Source organism: Cucurbita maxima, unplaced genomic scaffold (genome assembly GCF_002738345.1).
Source record: "Cucurbita maxima cultivar Rimu unplaced genomic scaffold, Cmax_1.0 Cma_Scf00024, whole genome shotgun sequence".
Taxonomy (NCBI): domain Eukaryota; kingdom Viridiplantae; phylum Streptophyta; class Magnoliopsida; order Cucurbitales; family Cucurbitaceae; genus Cucurbita; species Cucurbita maxima.
Genome location: NW_019272040.1, coordinates 2,974,744 through 2,993,640, shown reverse-complemented (window position 1 = coordinate 2,993,640; position 18,897 = coordinate 2,974,744). Strand labels below are relative to the sequence as shown.

The following is an 18,897-nucleotide window of genomic DNA, read 5'->3' as shown; positions in this document are numbered from 1 at the left end:
ATTTGTGTGGACATGCTCATGATATGCTATTGCTTGTCCCCTAAATTTGCCTTCCTATCCATACCTACAACTTCTCATTACTTTAGGTTGTTCCAATTATTTATTATCTTCTATGAATAATTTTTAATATTATTTATGAAAATTTAAAAAAAAGTATCTTATATACATACATACACGAACATTATTTAGAATTATTAAATATCGTTGTCCCTCTTCCACGTGACAATTTCGAAACGCCCCTCAAAATGTATAAAATTACAATTTAGCCCCTCCCAATGCCTTTTAAGTTTATATATTTTCCTTTTCTAATTTTTATTATGGAAAAATATATAAATTCTTTCTTTTGAATGTTTTTTTTTTTAATCCAAAATTAAATATTTTTAAAGTGGTTTTTCATTTAAACGTAGTCCAGAATCACTGCTCTTCTTAGTCTTCTTTTCAAGGAGTTTTAGGCATAATATTTAAGGGTTAAGACATTAACAACCACCTCTCTGTCTCTCTCCTCTATATATCCAAACCCTCCATGGATTGCTTAGTTATGAGCTGAAAAGAAAGTTATGCCCAAAAAACACACAAACACTCCAAAATTCCTTCAAATTTTGAGCTAAAAATGGTGAGTAGGGAGAGATCAAGCCAAGGGAGCCCCAAATTAGGTGTCCCAAAGGGGTATTTGGCTATTAAAGTTGGGCATGAAAGTGAAGAAAAGCAAAGATTTGTGGTGCCTGTCTTGTATTTCAATCACCCTTTGTTCATGCAGCTGCTCAAGGAGGCTGAAGAGGAATATGGCTTTGATCAAAAGGGAACCATCACTATTCCTTGTCATGTGGACCAATTTAGGTACGTCCAAGCCTTGATTGATCAAGAAATCTCCTTCCATTCGCCCCATCTCCACGTTCCGTGCTTTCGGGTTTGACTCTTCACCCTCTTCTCGGGACTATTCGATAAATTATTCAATGAGGTTGCTGCATTGTGACTACCGTCTCGTCTCGTCTCGTCTCTCTAAAGATGTCAGCTTGAACTCTTCTCTTCGTCTGTGTCTAAATGTATAAAATTGGCTGAACTGTTCTCTTCGTCTGCGTCGTTCAATAATTTCGTTCGTCGCAGTAAAATCTTTTTTTACCTTTTGTAGAGTTGTGTAAATTTTGGGGGATAAGTGATGAAGGCAAATGTGCCACCAAGTGTAAAAAGTGGAATGGTTACAGTGAACTGAGCTGGATCCATAAAATGTGTGTTAACACTCAATTATGGTACAGTAAAAAATGATTTTTTTAAGGAAATTTTATAGCAGTTGAATTATCGAGAATAGACTACGGTAAAAGATTATTCCGTTAAGGTACTCAAAAGATTATTCTATTTTAGAAAAGGGGGAGAAGAAAGTATTAAAAAACGTTTAGAAATCAATTTATAGCAAGCAAATAAGCAACAACTATGGTTTTTATAGCATATAACCCGGGCGATTAAAATTGACAATTAGTAACATTACCTACTGTAAAAGTCTATCTAACTATGATTTTGGCTAACGATCACACATCCCCAGCTTGACATAACAATAATAATGAAAGTCTATCTAACGTGAAAACAAGTAAAAAGAGTTTGGAACGGACGTGCAGCCACATGCAACACGTCCTATATAAACATGAACGTGACATCTTGTACACAACCACAGGTAATACACCTTGGACAACCATGATCATGACACACGACACACACCCAGTTGTGTGTCCATGCCTAGCTATGCCCCAACCACTATGCTTGCATGGTCATCTCCATAGCGTGCACGGCCCAACTACTTGCTCCATGTGCACAACGCCCACTTAAAACATGCCTCGTTTAGCGGCGGTGTGTGCCAACCCTTTGCCAAGCGCAACTTGCTCTGTTCCACTCTGCACATGGCGAATGTAGCAAAGCCTCGAGCAGTGGTTGGGGAATACCCTAAACTCGCCATGTACTGACTTTGCCAAGCATTGTCCTAACGCCCCAGATCCACCACTAGCAGATATTGTTCTCATTGGGCTTTCCTTTTCGGGTTTCCCCTCAAGGCTTTAAAACTGGTAGGGGAAGGTTTCCACACCCTTACAAAGGGTGTTTTTTTCCTCCTCCCCAACCAATGTGGGACATTACAATCCACTCTCCTTCAGGGCTCAACGTCCTCGGACACTCTTTCCTTTCTTCAATCGATGTGGGGCCCCCACCAAATCCACCCCCCTTTGGGGCCAGCTCCTTAGCACACCGTATTGTGTCTACCCCATTTGGGGAATAACCTACTCGCTGGCATATAGTCCGATGTTTTGATTCTGATACCATTTGTAACGCCCTAAATTCACCGCTAGCAGATATTGTTCTCTTTGAACTTTTCCTTTCGCGCTTCCCCCCAAGGCTTGAAAAAGCGTCTGGTAGGGGAAGGTTTCCACACCCTTACAGAGTGTGTTTTGTTCTCTTCCCCAACCAACCAATGTGGACATCACAAATTGTCTCCTTATTTTTCATTTAATTTTATTTTAATTCATATCATCGGTCCTACCATCACGATCAAAGTTAGTCCAAGAAAACATGTTAAATATTTCAATTTTCATCTAGTGAAAATTTTGAGGATCGAGATAGCTAACGAAAAGAAATCTCTTCTCATTCTCATTCTCATTCTTTAGGTTCGTTCAAGTCAAATTCCGAGCAAGGTCGAAAAGAAGATGAAAGGTGAAGAAGGGATATTGAGTATTTTGCATGAGCACCACGTTTAAGTTGGATCCATTTATAGAGCAATAATAACCCTTTCAAACAGTAATCAAAATAGGGAACAGTTTAAGAGCTTTAAATGATTTGAGGCGATGCCTTTGTTTCAGTGTGTTTACATGCATTGTTTCTTCGCTGGCATTCTCCTTCTCTTCTCTCATCATCATGCTCTTTTGTTTCTAATTAGTACCATTCTATCATGGCCTTCCAAGTTTATTCCTCGACCCGGGTTCCGATCTTCAAACGTTCAATATTGTGTTTAATCAGTATTCTAAGCTTTGAAAAGTCGACCTTTAAAAGCCCGTATGATAATTTTCTTATTTTTTGACATCCGAGTAAAGGAGTCAAGACCACATCTGAATGAGAGGGATTCTAAATATTAGACAACCAAGAACAACCTATACTAACCTACTGTATCTTTCTTTTCAGTGGTTCAATTATAGAAATTCTATGTCGGGTGACCTATTGGAAATTTTCGTAAGCTGCCTGTTAGTGACAACAAAACATGTTGGAAGGACTCGAGTTGATTATTGACAGTAAAATAAAATAAGGGAATGTCGAGACCATCCAGTGCCGAATTTGGATTCCAAATCTGAGTCATTGACATAGAATTCAAAATATGTTTCTTTCTTTTCTTTAATGGATAAACAAACATAAATTTCTTGTTCTCTTGCAATTTAAAGACATTAAATTTCACATGAAAATTAGTTTTTTTTTTTTTTTTTTTTTTAAATTAAATATCAATTATTGTATTTCTATGTACAAATTTTATTATTTGTGGAGGCATGACCACTATAATAATATTTAATTTTAAAAATAAACCTATGAATTTATTTATAAAATATGAGTAAACTTATTTTTAAAATATTAAAAATATATATTTGGAAAGGAATTATAAATATGGTATAGTATTTAAAAAAATGGCATATGAAAATTTTATTAATCCTTAATTTATTTTAATGGGAGTTTTTAAAATGTAATTAATTATACAACATTTTTATAAATTTGGGCTTTTCTTGCCTTTTTCCAAGCCCAAGGCCCAAATTAAAAATTAAAAATATATATGTAAAGATGTCTAATATATATAAAAGAAATTATACTATACAAATTTTTTTGGTGACGTCATTAGGTAACTCGATAAGCCTGATCAATGTGACCCCCTTTGTGAGACGACACATACAAAACTCTCTTTCTTCATCCCGCCTCAAGAATTACCTTTAAAATTCAGATAAACCCTGGAATTAAAAATGGGCAATTCTGAGCTGGAGGCTCGTCGGCCCATGAATTCTTCAAAGCACGAAACGACATTCTTCAAAAGGTGATTTGTATCCAATTCAATTAATGAAAAACTATAAAATTTTAATGCACTGATAGTACGATTTGGTTGAGTAGCATATTGATATCGTCTCGAGTTACTATATCTTATGAGCTAAGCTTATACTTTCTTCTACCTTTGAATGGATTTTAAACCGAAAAAACACTAGAACGTTGTATCAAAAGTCTCTCTTTCTAGTTTTCATACAAGTTTTGAATTAATGTACGAATTAAAGTAATAGAAAAAAGATTTGGGTACAAATCCCAACGATAACTATTTCAACAACGAATCATCTAGACAATAAATCGAAAACATTAATAGCTGACGACTCCTCGAGTCGTGAAATTGAAAGCGCTTCAGTTCAACATCGAGAATCAAGTCGAAACGAAAGAAAAAAAACGAACAAATTAGATCTAAATCAAAGGGTTAGGGAAAGTGATAGGTTAGAAGAAGATGAACAAATCATTTGTTGTAAAGATCACAAAACCCTAATCCTAGGAAGGCTTGAAAACTGATATGTTAGGAACAAGATCATGGCATGATAAATGATACCCACAATTTGAATATCGCCATCATTGTAACTGGATTGATATCAACTCATGAACTCATCGACGCCAAGACATGCAAGAAGAGAGAGAAAAATGAGCAGATAATAAAGCAAAAAAGGGAAAAAAAAGGGCCAATAATGATGAAAAAAGAGGGGATTTTGGGCAGAGACCCAACTGAAAGTCAAAAAGGAACTTCATCATCACACCAATCTGCAACCAACCCATCTTAATTAATTCACTTCCAAACATTATATTCTCATAAATCCATACCCAAAAATGGAAATTGTTAAAAGAAGACCCGAACCTCTTCGTTGTCGTCGTCGTTATTGTCGTTGAGGGGCGGTGGAATTAATTGGGGGGAATGAAGCCTGGTCCGACGACCTTGAAACTTAGAGGGTTAAGAAAAGCGTCCTCGAGCCAGACAACATTCCCCTCAAAAACAAATCGACGAAACCCTAAGAACCGAGAGAGAAAGGAGGAGGAAGAAGAAGAAGAAGAAGATGATGAAATGGGGATAGAGATGGTGGGGGATATAAAAAGAAGAGAGAAATGAGGGACTAAATTGCAAAGGTAAAGAGTGTAAAAAGACAAAAAATTAGGGGTAGATTTAGTGAAAACCCACCTGGTTTTTCACTTCCAGAAATGTTGTCTCACAAAACCCTATTTCTATGAATTCTGCACATCAACACCGTTGGATTTAACACATGACCTTGATGTGAACTCCTCGTACATGTATCTGTGACAGACATTGACTATAACCATTGCTCATCCTTCACCCTTTTCCCCTAATTTTACCCTAATTTTGCCCTAATTTTCAACTTCTCGTACGGATACGAAGATATGAATCGATACTTACTACCTACATCTTCATTTTCGAAGGCTAATTATACAACCTCTAAATTAAAACGAGAATAAATTGTGTTCAAATGACTCGTGTTGGTTTCCGAGAACAAATTGAAAGTACTATTGGGTGTCAAATTTCAATTACAAACCCTAGTTCTAATGGCTCGTGTTGATTTATAAGAACAATCTTCACTATTCATGGTTATTAGGTCCCGAATTCCAATTACAAACCCTAGTTTGAATGACTCGTGTTGGTTTACGAGGGCAGTCTTAACTCTTGAAAGTACTTTGTTGCTAGGGATATTAGGTGTCAAATTTCAATTACAAACCCTAGTTCGAATGACTCATGTTGGTTTACGAGAACAGTCTTCACTCTTGAAAGTAGTTCGTAGCAAGAAATGTCAGGGCTATTAGATGCTGAATTTCGATTACAAACCATAGTTTGAATGACTCGTGTTGGTTTACGAGGACAGTCTTCACTCTTGAAAGTATTTCATGGCAAGAAATCTCAGTGCTATTAGGTGTCGTGTTCCATTTGCAAGCCCTAACTCGAAATTTCTTTAAAAGATTTTTAACATGTCGATAATTTTCACTCTTAGAAACAGTTCAAGACAAATAAATAACGTGGTCACCGAGACAAGAGAATGTTGAGGTCACGCGGTAGAAAATCTAATTTCAAATAGGATTCGAAAATTAAAAAAAAATTAAATAATTAAAGAAAAAAAAGAATTATAAAGAGGAATCATTCAAAATGAAAGAAGGTTACAAGTAGAAGTGGTTCAGAGGAGTGGTTGAGTAATTGAGCTGCCCGATAACAGAAAACACATTAAATATTTTTTTTTTTGGTACTTTTTACCAATCAAAAAAATTAAAATAAATAAATAAATAATAAGTTAATAATAATTATTTTATTATGATAAATAGAAAAATAAGGGACCCTCGGCTGGCGTGTCACTTTTGGACAGAGCGGGGAATACGAGGCCATGACCGACACATCGGTCTTTGGGCCCCACTTTTCCCCTTTTATTATTTTTTTATTCAAATCTTATTGACCTTTTATCTCAATAAATAAATTAATAAATTAACTTTTTTCTCATTCTATTTAATTTATTATTATTATTATTATTCCTACTCCACTTATCTCTTTCATTTTTTTTTCCTCACTAATTAATTTTATTATTATTTAGGTTTGTTGAATTTGGTAGGTCAAAAACGACACCGTTTTAAAATATCCTAAATTTTAAATTTTAAATTCAATATATTTTTTTTAATGAAATGAAATATATTAAAAATTACCGAATGGGTTTTATAATTGAGATTATTTTCAATTCTAGGACAGTAGATAATTAATGTTACCATTAAATACGAAAAGAAATTAATAGAATATATTATTTTAAAATTAATTAATATGTTGACAGAGACTAGGCATTATACGAGTAATAATGTCTCACAATGCCATGTATGGCTCTGAAATTACAAGCATTCAATGCCCTTGATTTCCCAATGTCGTTTCATCGTCGTCATTATTATTATTTTTACAAATTTTATTTATTTTTTAAATCTTTAATCATTTTTTAATCATAATTCATCCTAAATTTTAATGAATGAATAAATAAATAATTTTTAGATTTTTAATAATGAATAATAATAAAATTTATGTAAAAAAAAAATGGTGGAATCTCTCGTCTCTTAAATGTCTTTTGTAATGATTCGTTAACGGGTACTCGAGCACCATCCTAATAATTTAGATACTAAACTTGTAATATGACCAAAAGTATAAACAAGAACGATGAGGCTAAAACGGGAAGAAACCCTAAAATGAAGAATAGAAGTTGCACGGGTTGAAAATAGAATGAGAAAAGACGAGTTTTGTCTCTCTTTTATTTCAAATAAATTTCAAACGATGATTAATAGAAAATTTTATGTTAAAATGAGTATAACTCAATCATTCCTTATAAGAGTGTGAAAATCTCTCTCTAATAGGTACGTTTAAAAGCGTGAGGCTGACAACGAGCCCCAGAGAGGTGGATTGTGAGATCCCACATAGATTGAAGAGGGGGAACGAAACATTCGTTATAAGGGTGTGAAAACTTGTCCATAATAGACACATTTTAAAATTGTGAGACTGACGGTGATACGTAACGGGTCAAAGAAAACAATATATGCTAACGATGAGTTTGAGCTGTTATATATATCATCGACGAAGAGGAAAAAGACTCGAATCCTTGTTGTTGAGCTAAATTAAAGTAACGGGTCAACGGGGGCAATGAGCACGAAAGCTTATTTTAAACTCGAGAATGAATCGGTTTCGATTGTAATGGTTTAGATACTAAGCTTATAACATAACCGAGAGCACGGAAACAAGAATGACTAGGAGAAACCCTAAAATGAAGAAAAGAAAAAGGGAAGACGCCCGGAAGAAGTGGAGAGAGAGAGGGAGGTGACAAAGGGAGAGGACGAGACAAGCTCCAGATTTCAACGCTTTTCTTTCACTTTCTTCTTGAAAATTGTGTTTCTCTAAACAAAACAAAAACAAACAGAGAAAGCAACAACACGTAAATGTCAAATCCCTCACACCTCAATTATCATATAATTATATCATCTCCACCCTCCCCATTCCTTTCCCTTTTTTTTTTTTTTTTTTTTTTTTTTTTTTTTTTTTTTTCTTTTTATTTATTTACATTTTTTTTTTAAAAAAAATACAAAATAAATCGACAAATTACGTTACGATCTCTAAGGTCAACCCACGAGTCAAAACCAAATAAACGTTAACAAGCATCCAAAACTGTGAGATTCTACATTGATTGAAAATGAGAACTGATATGAACCAAGAGACATCATTTATACGATATGCTTCAATGAAGATGTGAAGAAAATATTGTTAAAATTATCAAAAGATATTTCAATTCATGCCACGTTAAAGAATAATGAAGTTTCATGTTTTGAATTTTGGGTGAATTACAATTTAGAATAATTTAGAGTTATTATATTTCATTAATGTATTTTAACATAATGGTTAATTAAGGTCATTAAGTATGAATGTTACCACTCTTGAAATGCCTTTAATAGTTTCATTTTGAGGCTAAATAAAGCCATGTATGTTGTATTTGTAAGTAGACTTGGAAAATATATAGTGAAAGAAGCATTTGTGTTTTATTTAGCCAATGACTAAGTTTATTTGCAATTCTATGTAATTTAGGTTGCATGTAGAATCATTCAACCTCGACATGATCAATCTTGCTTGTGGAGTGATTCGAATCTCAAACAATGTTCTTGCCTTGAGATATTCGATCAACAAGGTAATCCGAATCTTACTCCTCTTGTAGCGGTTCCTTGTCTTATCAAGAACGAAACATTTTTTTTTATAAGGGTGTGAAAACCTCTTCGTAGCAGACCCATACAAATGTTGAGGGAAAGTCTAAAAAGCATAATATTTGGTAGCAGTGAGCTTGATGGATATGTTCCCTAAATAACTATACACTTGACCGCTCTTCGCACACGTTTGCATGTACTAAGATGGCCAATCCCAGCTAGCTTCATGACCCAAGAAGGAACTTGAGCTGGAGAGATGCCCCACGAAAGCATCTCGCCCCGAATTGACCCGTTGAAGAGGAATTAGAAGAAAAAAATGTTGGCACAAGACTCGATAACTTCACTAAAAAGAACATAATGTCAAAGTTAATCCGTTAATATTTTTGTCTTTAGATTTGATGATTTGAAATATATTTTATTTTATTCTCAAAATTTAGTTAGTTTATATTTTTCTTTGGTAAGTATTAGTTGATATCTTGTATCCTATTTAATTCGGGGGAGATATAGTGTCCCATAATATGTTGGAATATTAGCAAATATTTTATTTTAACAAATTTTTTTAGTACAAAAAAGGGATATTTATTAAATTAAAATATACAGTTAAGACGGTGGGCATCAAAATCGGGTCGGGTTCGAGTAAGTTTGAATCCATAACAGAGGTCAAGTACCCGTTTTCTTGTCCGGGTCATTGAAGAAGAGCGGAGTTCCACGCATTAGCTCTGCACTTTGAAGGATCATACCACTAAGGTTGTTCAGTTCAGGAAGCGAATCAGACGGAAGTTTCGAGAAGATGCCGGTCATGGAGAAGCTGAAGATGTTCGTAGTTCAAGAGCCTGTGGTGACTGCATCGTGTATCATCGGTGGAATTGGTACTCTTTCCTGTTTAAAAGCCCTAAGTTTTGTTCAATTTTTTCTATTTTCTTTTGATCGATGGGATTAAATCGTATACTTGTTTTATTTTTCGCTCAGATCTATCTATGGGGAACAGCATATATTTAAATGTTTTTTTTGGGAATTCTGTATAATTTAGGATCCGTAGAAACAATCACGATTGCAAACTCCTTATTTGACTAAATAGATTTTCGTATTTGAATCCTTTTGGTCGGATGCAGCTTTGCCAATAAATAATTTGTTTCGATGTTGGTATTTATTGGTTTAAACACATAAATGTTCGAGATTGGAGTTTTGAACTTCCATTCAAGCTGTGGCAATGAACTTCTGCAATGTGTTTCAATTCCTGGTTTTTGAGGCGTCTCTATTTTCATCCAAGCATGCTATTTAAGCGAGGTTGGAAGTTGTTTAAGATTCCTAGTAGTTTAGTTATTAAAGTTCTAAGAGGGAAGCATTTTAAGAATGGAAAACTTATCGTCGAGTAATGGTGGTTGTAGGTTAACCATTCCCACATCTGGCAAAGTGTATTTTGGGGGAGAAAAGTTTTAAAGAAGAGGATTATATTGAAATTGGAAATTAAATGTTAGTTGACATGGCCTCTAACCATTGAAATGTAAAACGTGTTTAAGAAAAGGTTAAATTCAACTACCATGATGAAAAAGAAAGTAGAGAGGAGGAGATGTAAGATAGAAATAGAGTAAAATGGATGCAATTTTTACATTTAAAATAATTTGGTTTAGTTTTACCATTTTGAAGTTCAGGGGTCCGTTTTTTTAATTCATTTTTTTAGAGTTTGAGGGTAACTTTTACACCTGAAAGTTTAGAGGTGCAATTGTTACACCCACCATACTTTGGAGGTGGTTTCTTCCACTTGCCCTTAAGTTTATTATTCTCTTATCCTTATTTGTTATGGAATTGCCTTGTACTTTCTTCAGACTTCTCAAACTACCCTCTAGAATGCCTGGTGGAACACATCATGTCACTTCATCAGAAACTACACATTCCACAGTTTTTGCAATGTCTCTCTCGCTTTAAGCACATTAGAAACAATCATTTATCTTTTCCTCGAAAATAATCTGTTGGCTAATATTCAACTTTTCACCCCCCCCCCACACACACCCACACACACACACCCACACACATACCGTCCCCTCATCTTCCATCTCGGCTCTCAAAATCTTCACTCTTCTACCTGACTCATCTATCAGACTAACACAAGGACTCCCCCTCATTAACTTCCTCTAACTACTCCTTTCCTCCTAATACACACACACACATTGGTTAGTGTTTAGGCCTGCCTCAATTATTTTCACAAGGCAACCTGGCCTACTGCATATGGTTGTTAAGGAAATTTATAGGATATGAAGTCCTAGGTAGGTAACTACTGTAGCATTCCCTCATTCCTTCTTACCACTTTTCTATTTACATTAGTCTTTATTTGACCTCTAGGTCAACCCGTAGTAATTCCTTATCCACTCTTTTTAACTCCTCCTTGACTCTCTCTATACGATCGGAATGTGAGCTCCCAAACAATTCTCTCTCCGCATCCTCCAAAGTAGTCTTCTTGGTCTGATCGTCAATCTTCAATGCTGTCTCCTTGGAAAGTGAACTGTGCACTTCCAACACTTCTGTGACTAACAACCTATCAGAGTTTGGAGCCACTACCTGCACAAAGTACACCATCGCCGCTAGTGACCAGTGGTGAAATGAAATACGATAACAAATTTGCAACCCCAATGACAAGAAATAACACTAAAGATAATGCTGAAGAATCAAAGAAAACTTACGAAGGTCCTTTCGAAATTACTCTCTCTTCCCCATTACCATCAACCCTGACAACTTCTTAAGTAATTACAAATATGCCACTGTTAAGTGTCAATATCCCTGATTTTATTTCCACTATTTCCCTACAGGTACTCTAACATATGGAGGGAGAAACCACCATCCCTGTCATTTAAAATTATCTCTGGAAACTTCACTATTTACATTGATATCATTTAATTCACCACCAGCTTCCTCTCCTAATCCGTTCTTCCACTTCAAGATCTCTTCTGACTTTTCATCTTCCTGGATCCCCTTCTATTTATTTTCAAAGATATCACTGATTCATCTAGCATTTTCACTCCCAAAGCGCTAAACATCATTAAATTTTTATACTCAATTTGGCTTGTCACTACTCGTGGATCATGTATCTACTTTTTGGTTTGATTAGTACCATATGGAACATATGTGACATTTTGGTTTCTAACATGTTATAACCCTTGTAGGTCTCTTCCTTCCAGCCGTTGTAAGGCCAATTCTGGATTCCTTTGAAGCATCAAAGCAAGTTCCTCAGCCTGTATTAAGTGATGTAAGTTCGAAATCTTCACAATTGTTAGAAATTCATGTTTTTCTGATTGTGTGGTTTGGTTGAATAATTTGGGCCAAGTGTAAAATGAATTGTCTGCATGCAACAAGTCTATATTTGGGCTAAGTGAGATTCTTGATCAACAAAATTTCCTTCTAAAAGAAGTTCATTTCTTTTTACCTTTTAGTGCCTCAACATTGGTGCTACTAATTATTCATTTACTTCAACATTTATTGTAAATTTATATATTGTCGACTTTGCAGGTGGTTGCAAGTATGACTGGAAAGAAATAGGGATGGATGATCAATCTCAGCAACACAAGAAATAGGCATGATCTTCTCTTCTGTCGTAAAATAAGCCCTCTACATTCTAATCGGATATCAAGTTTGATAGCGTAGCCATTTTTAGACATTACCTTGTTGTTTTATGCCCATACGTACGGCTGATTTTCAAGATATTTCAGTTCTAAGTTTGAAGCCTGAGTAAAACTTGCAACTCCTTTGATTGGTTTCCTACCATTTGTCTCCAAATATTTATACTGTTACAGGACTTCAGGATGAGACGATTATGAACTAATACACGAAAGTGATGACTAATTCATGGCTGTGTTGGTCTTTCTTGAAGTTATCAGGTTTACCATTTTTCTTTAATGATAATTGGATCACAGGCTCCGTTTAATAACTATTTAGTTTTTTATTTTTCGATTTTTAGATATTGTGCTTATTTTTATCTCTTTGATGTGCCTTTGGAGTGCTCAATTAAGGAAAAATGTTGTGAATTATTATTATTATTTATTAGACTAAATATATTTGGATTAAAAGAAAAGTGACGTATAAATCATAGCATATTTATTTTCTCTGCTTTAGAGAAGAAATAAAAAAGCACAAATGTCCAAAATTCATCAAAGAAAAGCTGTGAGCCATAAATATGTTGACTTATCCCATCTTTTTATTAGAAAAAAGATGTGAGAAGATATTCATCCAAATCTTTGTCCATATTATCCATTTCTTTTGAAACTTTATTAAAAATTTAATAAAACAATTCTTGTTTTTTTTTTTTTTTTTTTTTTTTTGGGTAAAACACGATATTAAACTTTACATACGAAAAAAAAACAGACCAAAACATAGAAGAAATCGAGTAACGAAACAAAAGAGGAAAGAAAAAAACGAACTTATGTGATCCTAATCTAATCCAATTTGGTTATCTTTTAACATAATTTGGTCATTGGTTAGCAAATTTCAAATCTCTACGTGTTTTAACTGAAAGCTTTTTTTTTTTTCTTTGGGTTAATAATAATTAAATAAAAAAACACACATACAAAATGCTCAACAAATTTCTCCTTTTTGACTTTACTCCTTCCAATACCCAATTTAACCCTACCATCTTTGGACTAATATTGGTACCAACTCCACCAGCTACTGCATATAATTACTCATCATTTTCTCCACTTAACAGCTACCTTTTACGTCATTTCACTGCCATTTTTTTAGCTATTATTTTTTTGCAACTCTTCCCATGATGTTTTTTTTGTTCTTTTATAAGATATATCTACTTTTATAAGAATACTCATTAAATTTCTTTGCAATGATAGCATACCCAAGATTTTTTCAAGATTCGAAATCCCGAACACCCGATAGCTAATCCCGATATCTTCCTATAACATGATTACGTTACTTATCTCTTATTTTAGAGAAAGAAAACCATCCCACAAACCAACACAAATTTTTACATTATATTTCAACGTCACGTGTTTAATCGTGATAAAAGTCCATCATTGGCTAAGTTTTATAGACCGATCATTGCCTCATGTTTATCAGTAATAAGTATTGATGATCGAATGAAAAACATAATTAATATTCTACGTATAATAAAAAATTATCATTTATTAGTAATAAACATAGAAATTATATATTAATAATCGTATCCGTTAGCTGTCTTATTTTTATTTCTAAAAAAAATTAAATTTTTACCTACGATAAAAGTTCAAAAGTATTGAATACAAAGAAGTTTTGTATAATATGTGACAAATTGGAGGAGCTGTAATGTGTACAATAATGATGATAATAATAGCGATGGATGAGCCTAGAGATGCTCTTCATTGACCCTCCCATTGAAAAAGCCAAGAAATTTCTGCCTTTTTTACACAAAGTACTAAAATTCCTCAAGGCTATGGAGTGTAAAGGAGAGGAAACAAAGCCAAATTCTTCACTTGCAAGGCTACCTCTCTTTTCAATCCCACACCAAGCAATGGACTCTCCCGAACGCTCGGGGACGTTAACTCCGCCAATCTACGCCGCCGTCTCGGTCCCGTTTCGGTGGGAAGAAGAGCCCGGCAAGCCTAGGTTTAGTAACGTCGCCACCACCACCAACACCGTCACGTCTCCGTGCCTAGAGCTACCTCCAAGGCTTTTGTTAATGGAGAAAGTGGCAAGATCTGAGGGTTCTTCCTTTAGAATGATGGGGTCTGATGAGATGAGTTCTTTGTTCATGAAGAGAAGAGGTTGGTTTGGTTCATGGAGAAGAAGCAAAAGAGATGAAGTGTTTCCTTCCTTGGAATGGGAAGTGGAAGCTTCAAGGCTTAGAAGAAATGGGAGCTTTTCAAGCCTTATAAGAACTCAAATTAGGCCTAATTTTTGGGTAACTCTTTCTTTCTTTAATCTCTTTAATGGGTTTTGTTTGCTTTTAATCATAGCTTTATGTATGTAAATTGGTGTTATAGGTAAGTGTTTGTGAAGGTTTGAAGCATGTAGTTCCATCATGGAGAGGCAAAAGGCTAAAGAAAGACGTTTAGCTCGATTTTCAAACGGTTTCAGTGGTAATACTGAAGAAAACTTGTAAATATTTCGTTGATTTCACTGTGTTTTTCATCTTCTTGAGATGGGTCGGGAAGATTGAATCTTACGTTGTTTCAGAGGTACCAAACATGTTTTCAAACTAGTATATCTCGTACGTATGAAAGGATTTGAATTGAGAGAAGTAGCATTAGCTGTTAAAAGTATATCAGTTAAGAATAAGACAGTATCTTGGTTACTATTGTTGATACTGTGTTCTTTTGAGCCATTCACGTGGTGCATGTGAGTCGAGATTGCATAACACTGTTTGAATCGTAATGAGATTTAGTTTCTCGTAAGGTTCTAATAAGAAACGTAAAACACAAAAATAAGTAATTTCTGGCTCGTTTGGTCTTACTATTCTTGAGCGTATTCACGTGATAAACCTACTTTTCGATAACCAATTACCTAAATATCAAGAGCCTTCCTTATAGGGTGGAGTGGGCTTGAGGATCATAAATGGGCCTAGTGGGCTTTTGGGCCAAGGACTGGCAAGCCCATGGGGTTTCATTAGAGGCTTCATGGGCCGGATGAGTTTTTTCAGCCCAATCCAATTGTTCGGGTCGAGACGTTTTTTAAAACCTAATTCAATCATTCGAGTTATAAATTTTTATTTCAATATTATAATTTAAATGAAATGGAAAGTAGGTCTAATTTGGCACAGTGCTTATGACATCACTCAAAACTCCATAGCCTCTACTAAATTTAAAATGAAATTAAAAAAAATAAAATAAAAAGGGTATTTTTGGTAGTGGATTCCAAACCCTAAAATCCTAAAGAAAGCATGGAATAAAGCGTAACAAAAGTGGACACAATCATCAATATTGATGACACATAGCCTTTTATTGATTACTTTTTACAAGTATATATATACATATCCAAGAAGACACTCGAAATTGGAAGGATAAAAAACTCACCCTATGGACTCTCGAGCTACAAGTCCCATGACACAGGAGCGGGATTCTCTAAAAAGCAAAGGTCGCGGGTGGCCAAGAAGGCCCACTTGGCAGCCTTAGCTAGGACCACTGTATGAAACATTGGAGTTAAATGTGTCTTGCCTTGAACGAAGATGAACAGAGACTCCTTGGGATGTCAAGTTCGGATCTTGGCCTTTCCTATCTGCCAACAACCTGCACGATTGGAAACCATTCATTGTGCGGCTCTAGGCATCCTTGGATGATAACACTTCGAATGGTCTCGAAATTGGCCGAAGGAAGAAGCGAAATTATGTATATATATATATATATAGGAGTATGTTTAGGTATTTGACCAAATAAGACTGTTCAGTTTCTATAGACAATATTACTAAAATACCCCTAGAGTGAGATAGGGCTAAATAGTTAAAAAAAATAAATACTATTAACCGTACACGAGATTTGTGAATAAGTAGATGTCTGATAATAAGCAAGGAATGTTTGTATTTTTGCTAAACAATGTATTGAACTTATAACCCGATAGATACATTTTATAAATGCCAATAGTGTATCGTAAAGTGCAAAAGTCCAAACTCACCACCAACATATATTGTCCGCTTTGATTCGTTACGTATCGTCGTCAGCCTCATGATTTTAAAATGTGCCTATCAGGGAGAGGTTTACACACCCTTATAAGAAATGTTTCATTCTCCTCTTCAACCGATGTGAGATTTCACAATCCACCCTCCTTGGGGCTTAGCGTCCTCGTTGGTACACCGCCCAGTGCCTGACTCAAGTACCATTTGTAACAACTCAAACTCATCGCTGCTTTAGCCCATTACGTACGACCATCAGCCTCACGATTTTAAAATGTGTCTACTAGAGAGATGTTTTCACATCCTTATAAGAAATGCTTCATTCCCCACCTCAAACGATGTTAGATCTCATATAAGAAAATTACGGAAATATACTAAGAAGAGAGAGATTCATATGTACAAAGACTATACTACTAAGGTACATGAAATCTAGGGTTTGAAAGGTTGAAGTTTGTTACAATGATCCACCCCCAAGCATCCCACTCCAAAACCCACTTGAAATATTGTTCCCTTGTTGCCTCTCCTTTTGATGATCATCACACTCATTGGGTTCACCACAAGAATTTTGGTTAAGTTCTTGAAAACCAACCAAGTTTGGTCCACCTCCAAACCCATCAACACAATTGATACCCAAACTTGGCTTGAACTCATCAAGAGGCAATGAATGATACCCCAAATCAGCATCAATATTGTTGGAATTTGGCATGAGATTTGGGATAAATGAACTCAAACCCCTAAAACCATTGTTCATATTTTCAACAACTTTAGGGACCTCAACAAAATGAGTCATGGCACAAGGGAAAGCAACGTTGAGATCTTGAGATGAAGGGTAATTTGGTAATCTTGCGTTGCTGTTGTTGTTCTTGTTTTTGAAATGGTCGGACGAAGACGAGGAAGAAGAACAAGACGTTGTTGTTGTTGATTTTCGGCTCTTTCTCGAGCCTCCTCCGACCGGCACGTTTCGAAGAGACCCGCCTTCAGTCCAATACCTTCGACAAGACTTGCAAAAGTATCTTGGCTGCGTGAGGCTATAGTTGTTGTAGTAACAGAATTTGGTGTTGTTCGACTTGCATCTCGGGCAACTCCGTGGCTCTTTTGGAGCTTCCCTTGATGACGATAACAATGACGACGACAATCTTGAGCTTGGTTTAGAGTTTATCTTTTGATTCATGTTTAATCTGTATCTGGCTTACACTAACCCTGCATCCAAAAACACCACCAAGAAAATGAAAATGATAGAGTTGAAGAACGAGGTTATTCATTCATATTCTTACCTATACTCAATGATAAGCAACTTCCATGAACTTATACAAAGAAGCTCACAAGATGGTTTCCAATGTGGGTTTGAGCTTTGCTTTAAAAAGAGTGTTATTCATGGGGAATTTTTTTGGTGGGTTTCTCACTTTTGACTTCATAATTGGTTGGGTGAAGTCATTGATTGTTTGGTCACCTTCTCTTGCTTTTGCATGATGACCATTCAACTCCTTTAGAAGCCCCTTGGCCTTTTCTATGGGTCATAGATACTCAAAAGAGAGAGAGATGGGCTTCATTTTGGAGAACGCCTCATCTATTTTTGTTGTTTAATGAGTGATGATAGGTTGTAAAGGCATAAACTTGGCCCCATGAGAGTAGAAAATGAAGTTGAAGAGAGGAAATTTTAATGGGTTGAGGTTGGTTTTGGGATTTGTGGAGTGTAATTATTGAAATAATCGAATTTGAGGCTCGTTAAAAGACTATTTCGAAGCTCGGATTGAAAACCCAGATGGGGGAGTCGGGTGTTTTTCTAGGAAAATGTTGTAGTATCGACAATATATTGATAGCACGATAGATGAAGTCTGGTTATAGGTCAGAATCCAACTAAACCTTGTCTAAATCGTCAAGACACTTCAATTCATTTTTTTGGAGAACTAGCTAGCTCTAGGTTCGACTTGAACTTCTCTAGCTCCTGAAGCACCTTCTCATCTCTTCATTGCTTTGTCAAAAAACGGAAGATGGGTTTTGAGCATGACACCTCGGTGCCCAAACCTACCTAAGTGCATGACCCACGACATTTGATCGCTATTCTAGGCCATCATTGAGTGCCCCTTTTTAGTATTGTCGAGATACCTTTAAGATAAAAATAGAGCAATTTCTTAGAAAAAATGAAAATTAGCCTCCTTTAATTACCATTTGATATTTAATTTCTAGTTTCTTAAAATAATAAATTTTTAAATAGAAATATAAAAGCGGAATCGTTCATGATTAAAGTTTAAAGACTAAATTGTTATTTTTAAAAACGTTCACGAACCAGTAATATCATAAATTAACTCATGACTCATAGCTTACTCATACCTACCAATTCATCATGTTCTTCCTCTTTTCATTTTTTTCTTCAATAATTTCTTTTTTTCTCAAATTTATTTTTGATTTCTCAAGTGGGTGAGAATACAATTATAGCATTTTCCTTTAATTATGGAAATATTTTCTTAAATTACCGATTTAGCCCTCAAATTTTAATAATTTTACAAAATTTCGATTATATCCTTAACTAATCTTGATATGCAATTTTCCATTTTCTTGATTGACTCATGTTC

At 35.1% G+C, this 18,897-nt stretch overlaps 4 protein-coding genes and 1 long non-coding RNA gene across 6 annotated transcripts; 3 read left to right on the top strand and 2 right to left on the bottom strand.

The window, feature by feature from the left end:
• Window positions 1-576: 576 nt before the first annotated feature.
• LOC111498189 (auxin-responsive protein SAUR32-like) lies at window positions 577-1,202 on the top strand. Its single transcript, XM_023149334.1, has one exon. It carries the CDS (start codon window positions 611-613, stop codon window positions 911-913), a length of 303 nt encoding a protein of 100 aa, XP_023005102.1. The 5' UTR covers window positions 577-610; the 3' UTR covers window positions 914-1,202.
• Window positions 1,203-4,565: 3,363 nt separating this feature from the next.
• Window positions 4,566-5,091, bottom strand: LOC111498194. The gene is made up of 2 exons (XR_002720734.1): window positions 4,895-5,091; window positions 4,566-4,800 (listed from the first exon to the last, which is right to left on the bottom strand). It is a non-coding gene; the product is annotated as an uncharacterized LOC111498194 (long non-coding RNA).
• A 4,354-nt stretch (window positions 5,092-9,445) lies between these two features.
• Window positions 9,446-12,579, top strand: LOC111498190. The gene is made up of 3 exons (XM_023149335.1): window positions 9,446-9,614; window positions 11,904-11,986; window positions 12,247-12,579. Exons 1-3 carry the CDS (start codon window positions 9,536-9,538, stop codon window positions 12,274-12,276), a joined length of 192 nt encoding a protein of 63 aa, XP_023005103.1. The 5' UTR covers window positions 9,446-9,535; the 3' UTR covers window positions 12,277-12,579.
• A 1,454-nt stretch (window positions 12,580-14,033) lies between these two features.
• Window positions 14,034-16,038, top strand: LOC111498174. 2 transcript variants are annotated; one of them, XM_023149313.1, is made up of 4 exons: window positions 14,034-14,109; window positions 14,140-14,620; window positions 14,703-14,798; window positions 16,028-16,038. In XM_023149313.1, the coding sequence occupies exons 1-3, from the start codon at window positions 14,060-14,062 to the stop codon at window positions 14,772-14,774; spliced, it is 603 nt and encodes a 200-aa protein (XP_023005081.1). In that variant the 5' UTR covers window positions 14,034-14,059; the 3' UTR covers window positions 14,775-14,798; window positions 16,028-16,038. The 2 variants fall into 2 exon arrangements, with proteins under 2 accessions (XP_023005081.1, XP_023005080.1); XM_023149312.1 differs by lacking the exon at window positions 16,028-16,038 and having other exon boundaries at window positions 14,703-15,043.
• A 639-nt stretch (window positions 16,039-16,677) lies between these two features.
• On the bottom strand, window positions 16,678-17,774 carry LOC111498170 (dof zinc finger protein DOF3.7-like). Its single transcript, XM_023149304.1, has 2 exons — window positions 17,599-17,774; window positions 16,678-17,524 (listed from the first exon to the last, which is right to left on the bottom strand). Exon 2 carries the CDS (start codon window positions 17,493-17,495, stop codon window positions 16,779-16,781), a length of 717 nt encoding a protein of 238 aa, XP_023005072.1. The 5' UTR covers window positions 17,496-17,524; window positions 17,599-17,774; the 3' UTR covers window positions 16,678-16,778.
• Between the last annotated feature and the right edge of the window lie 1,123 nt (window positions 17,775-18,897).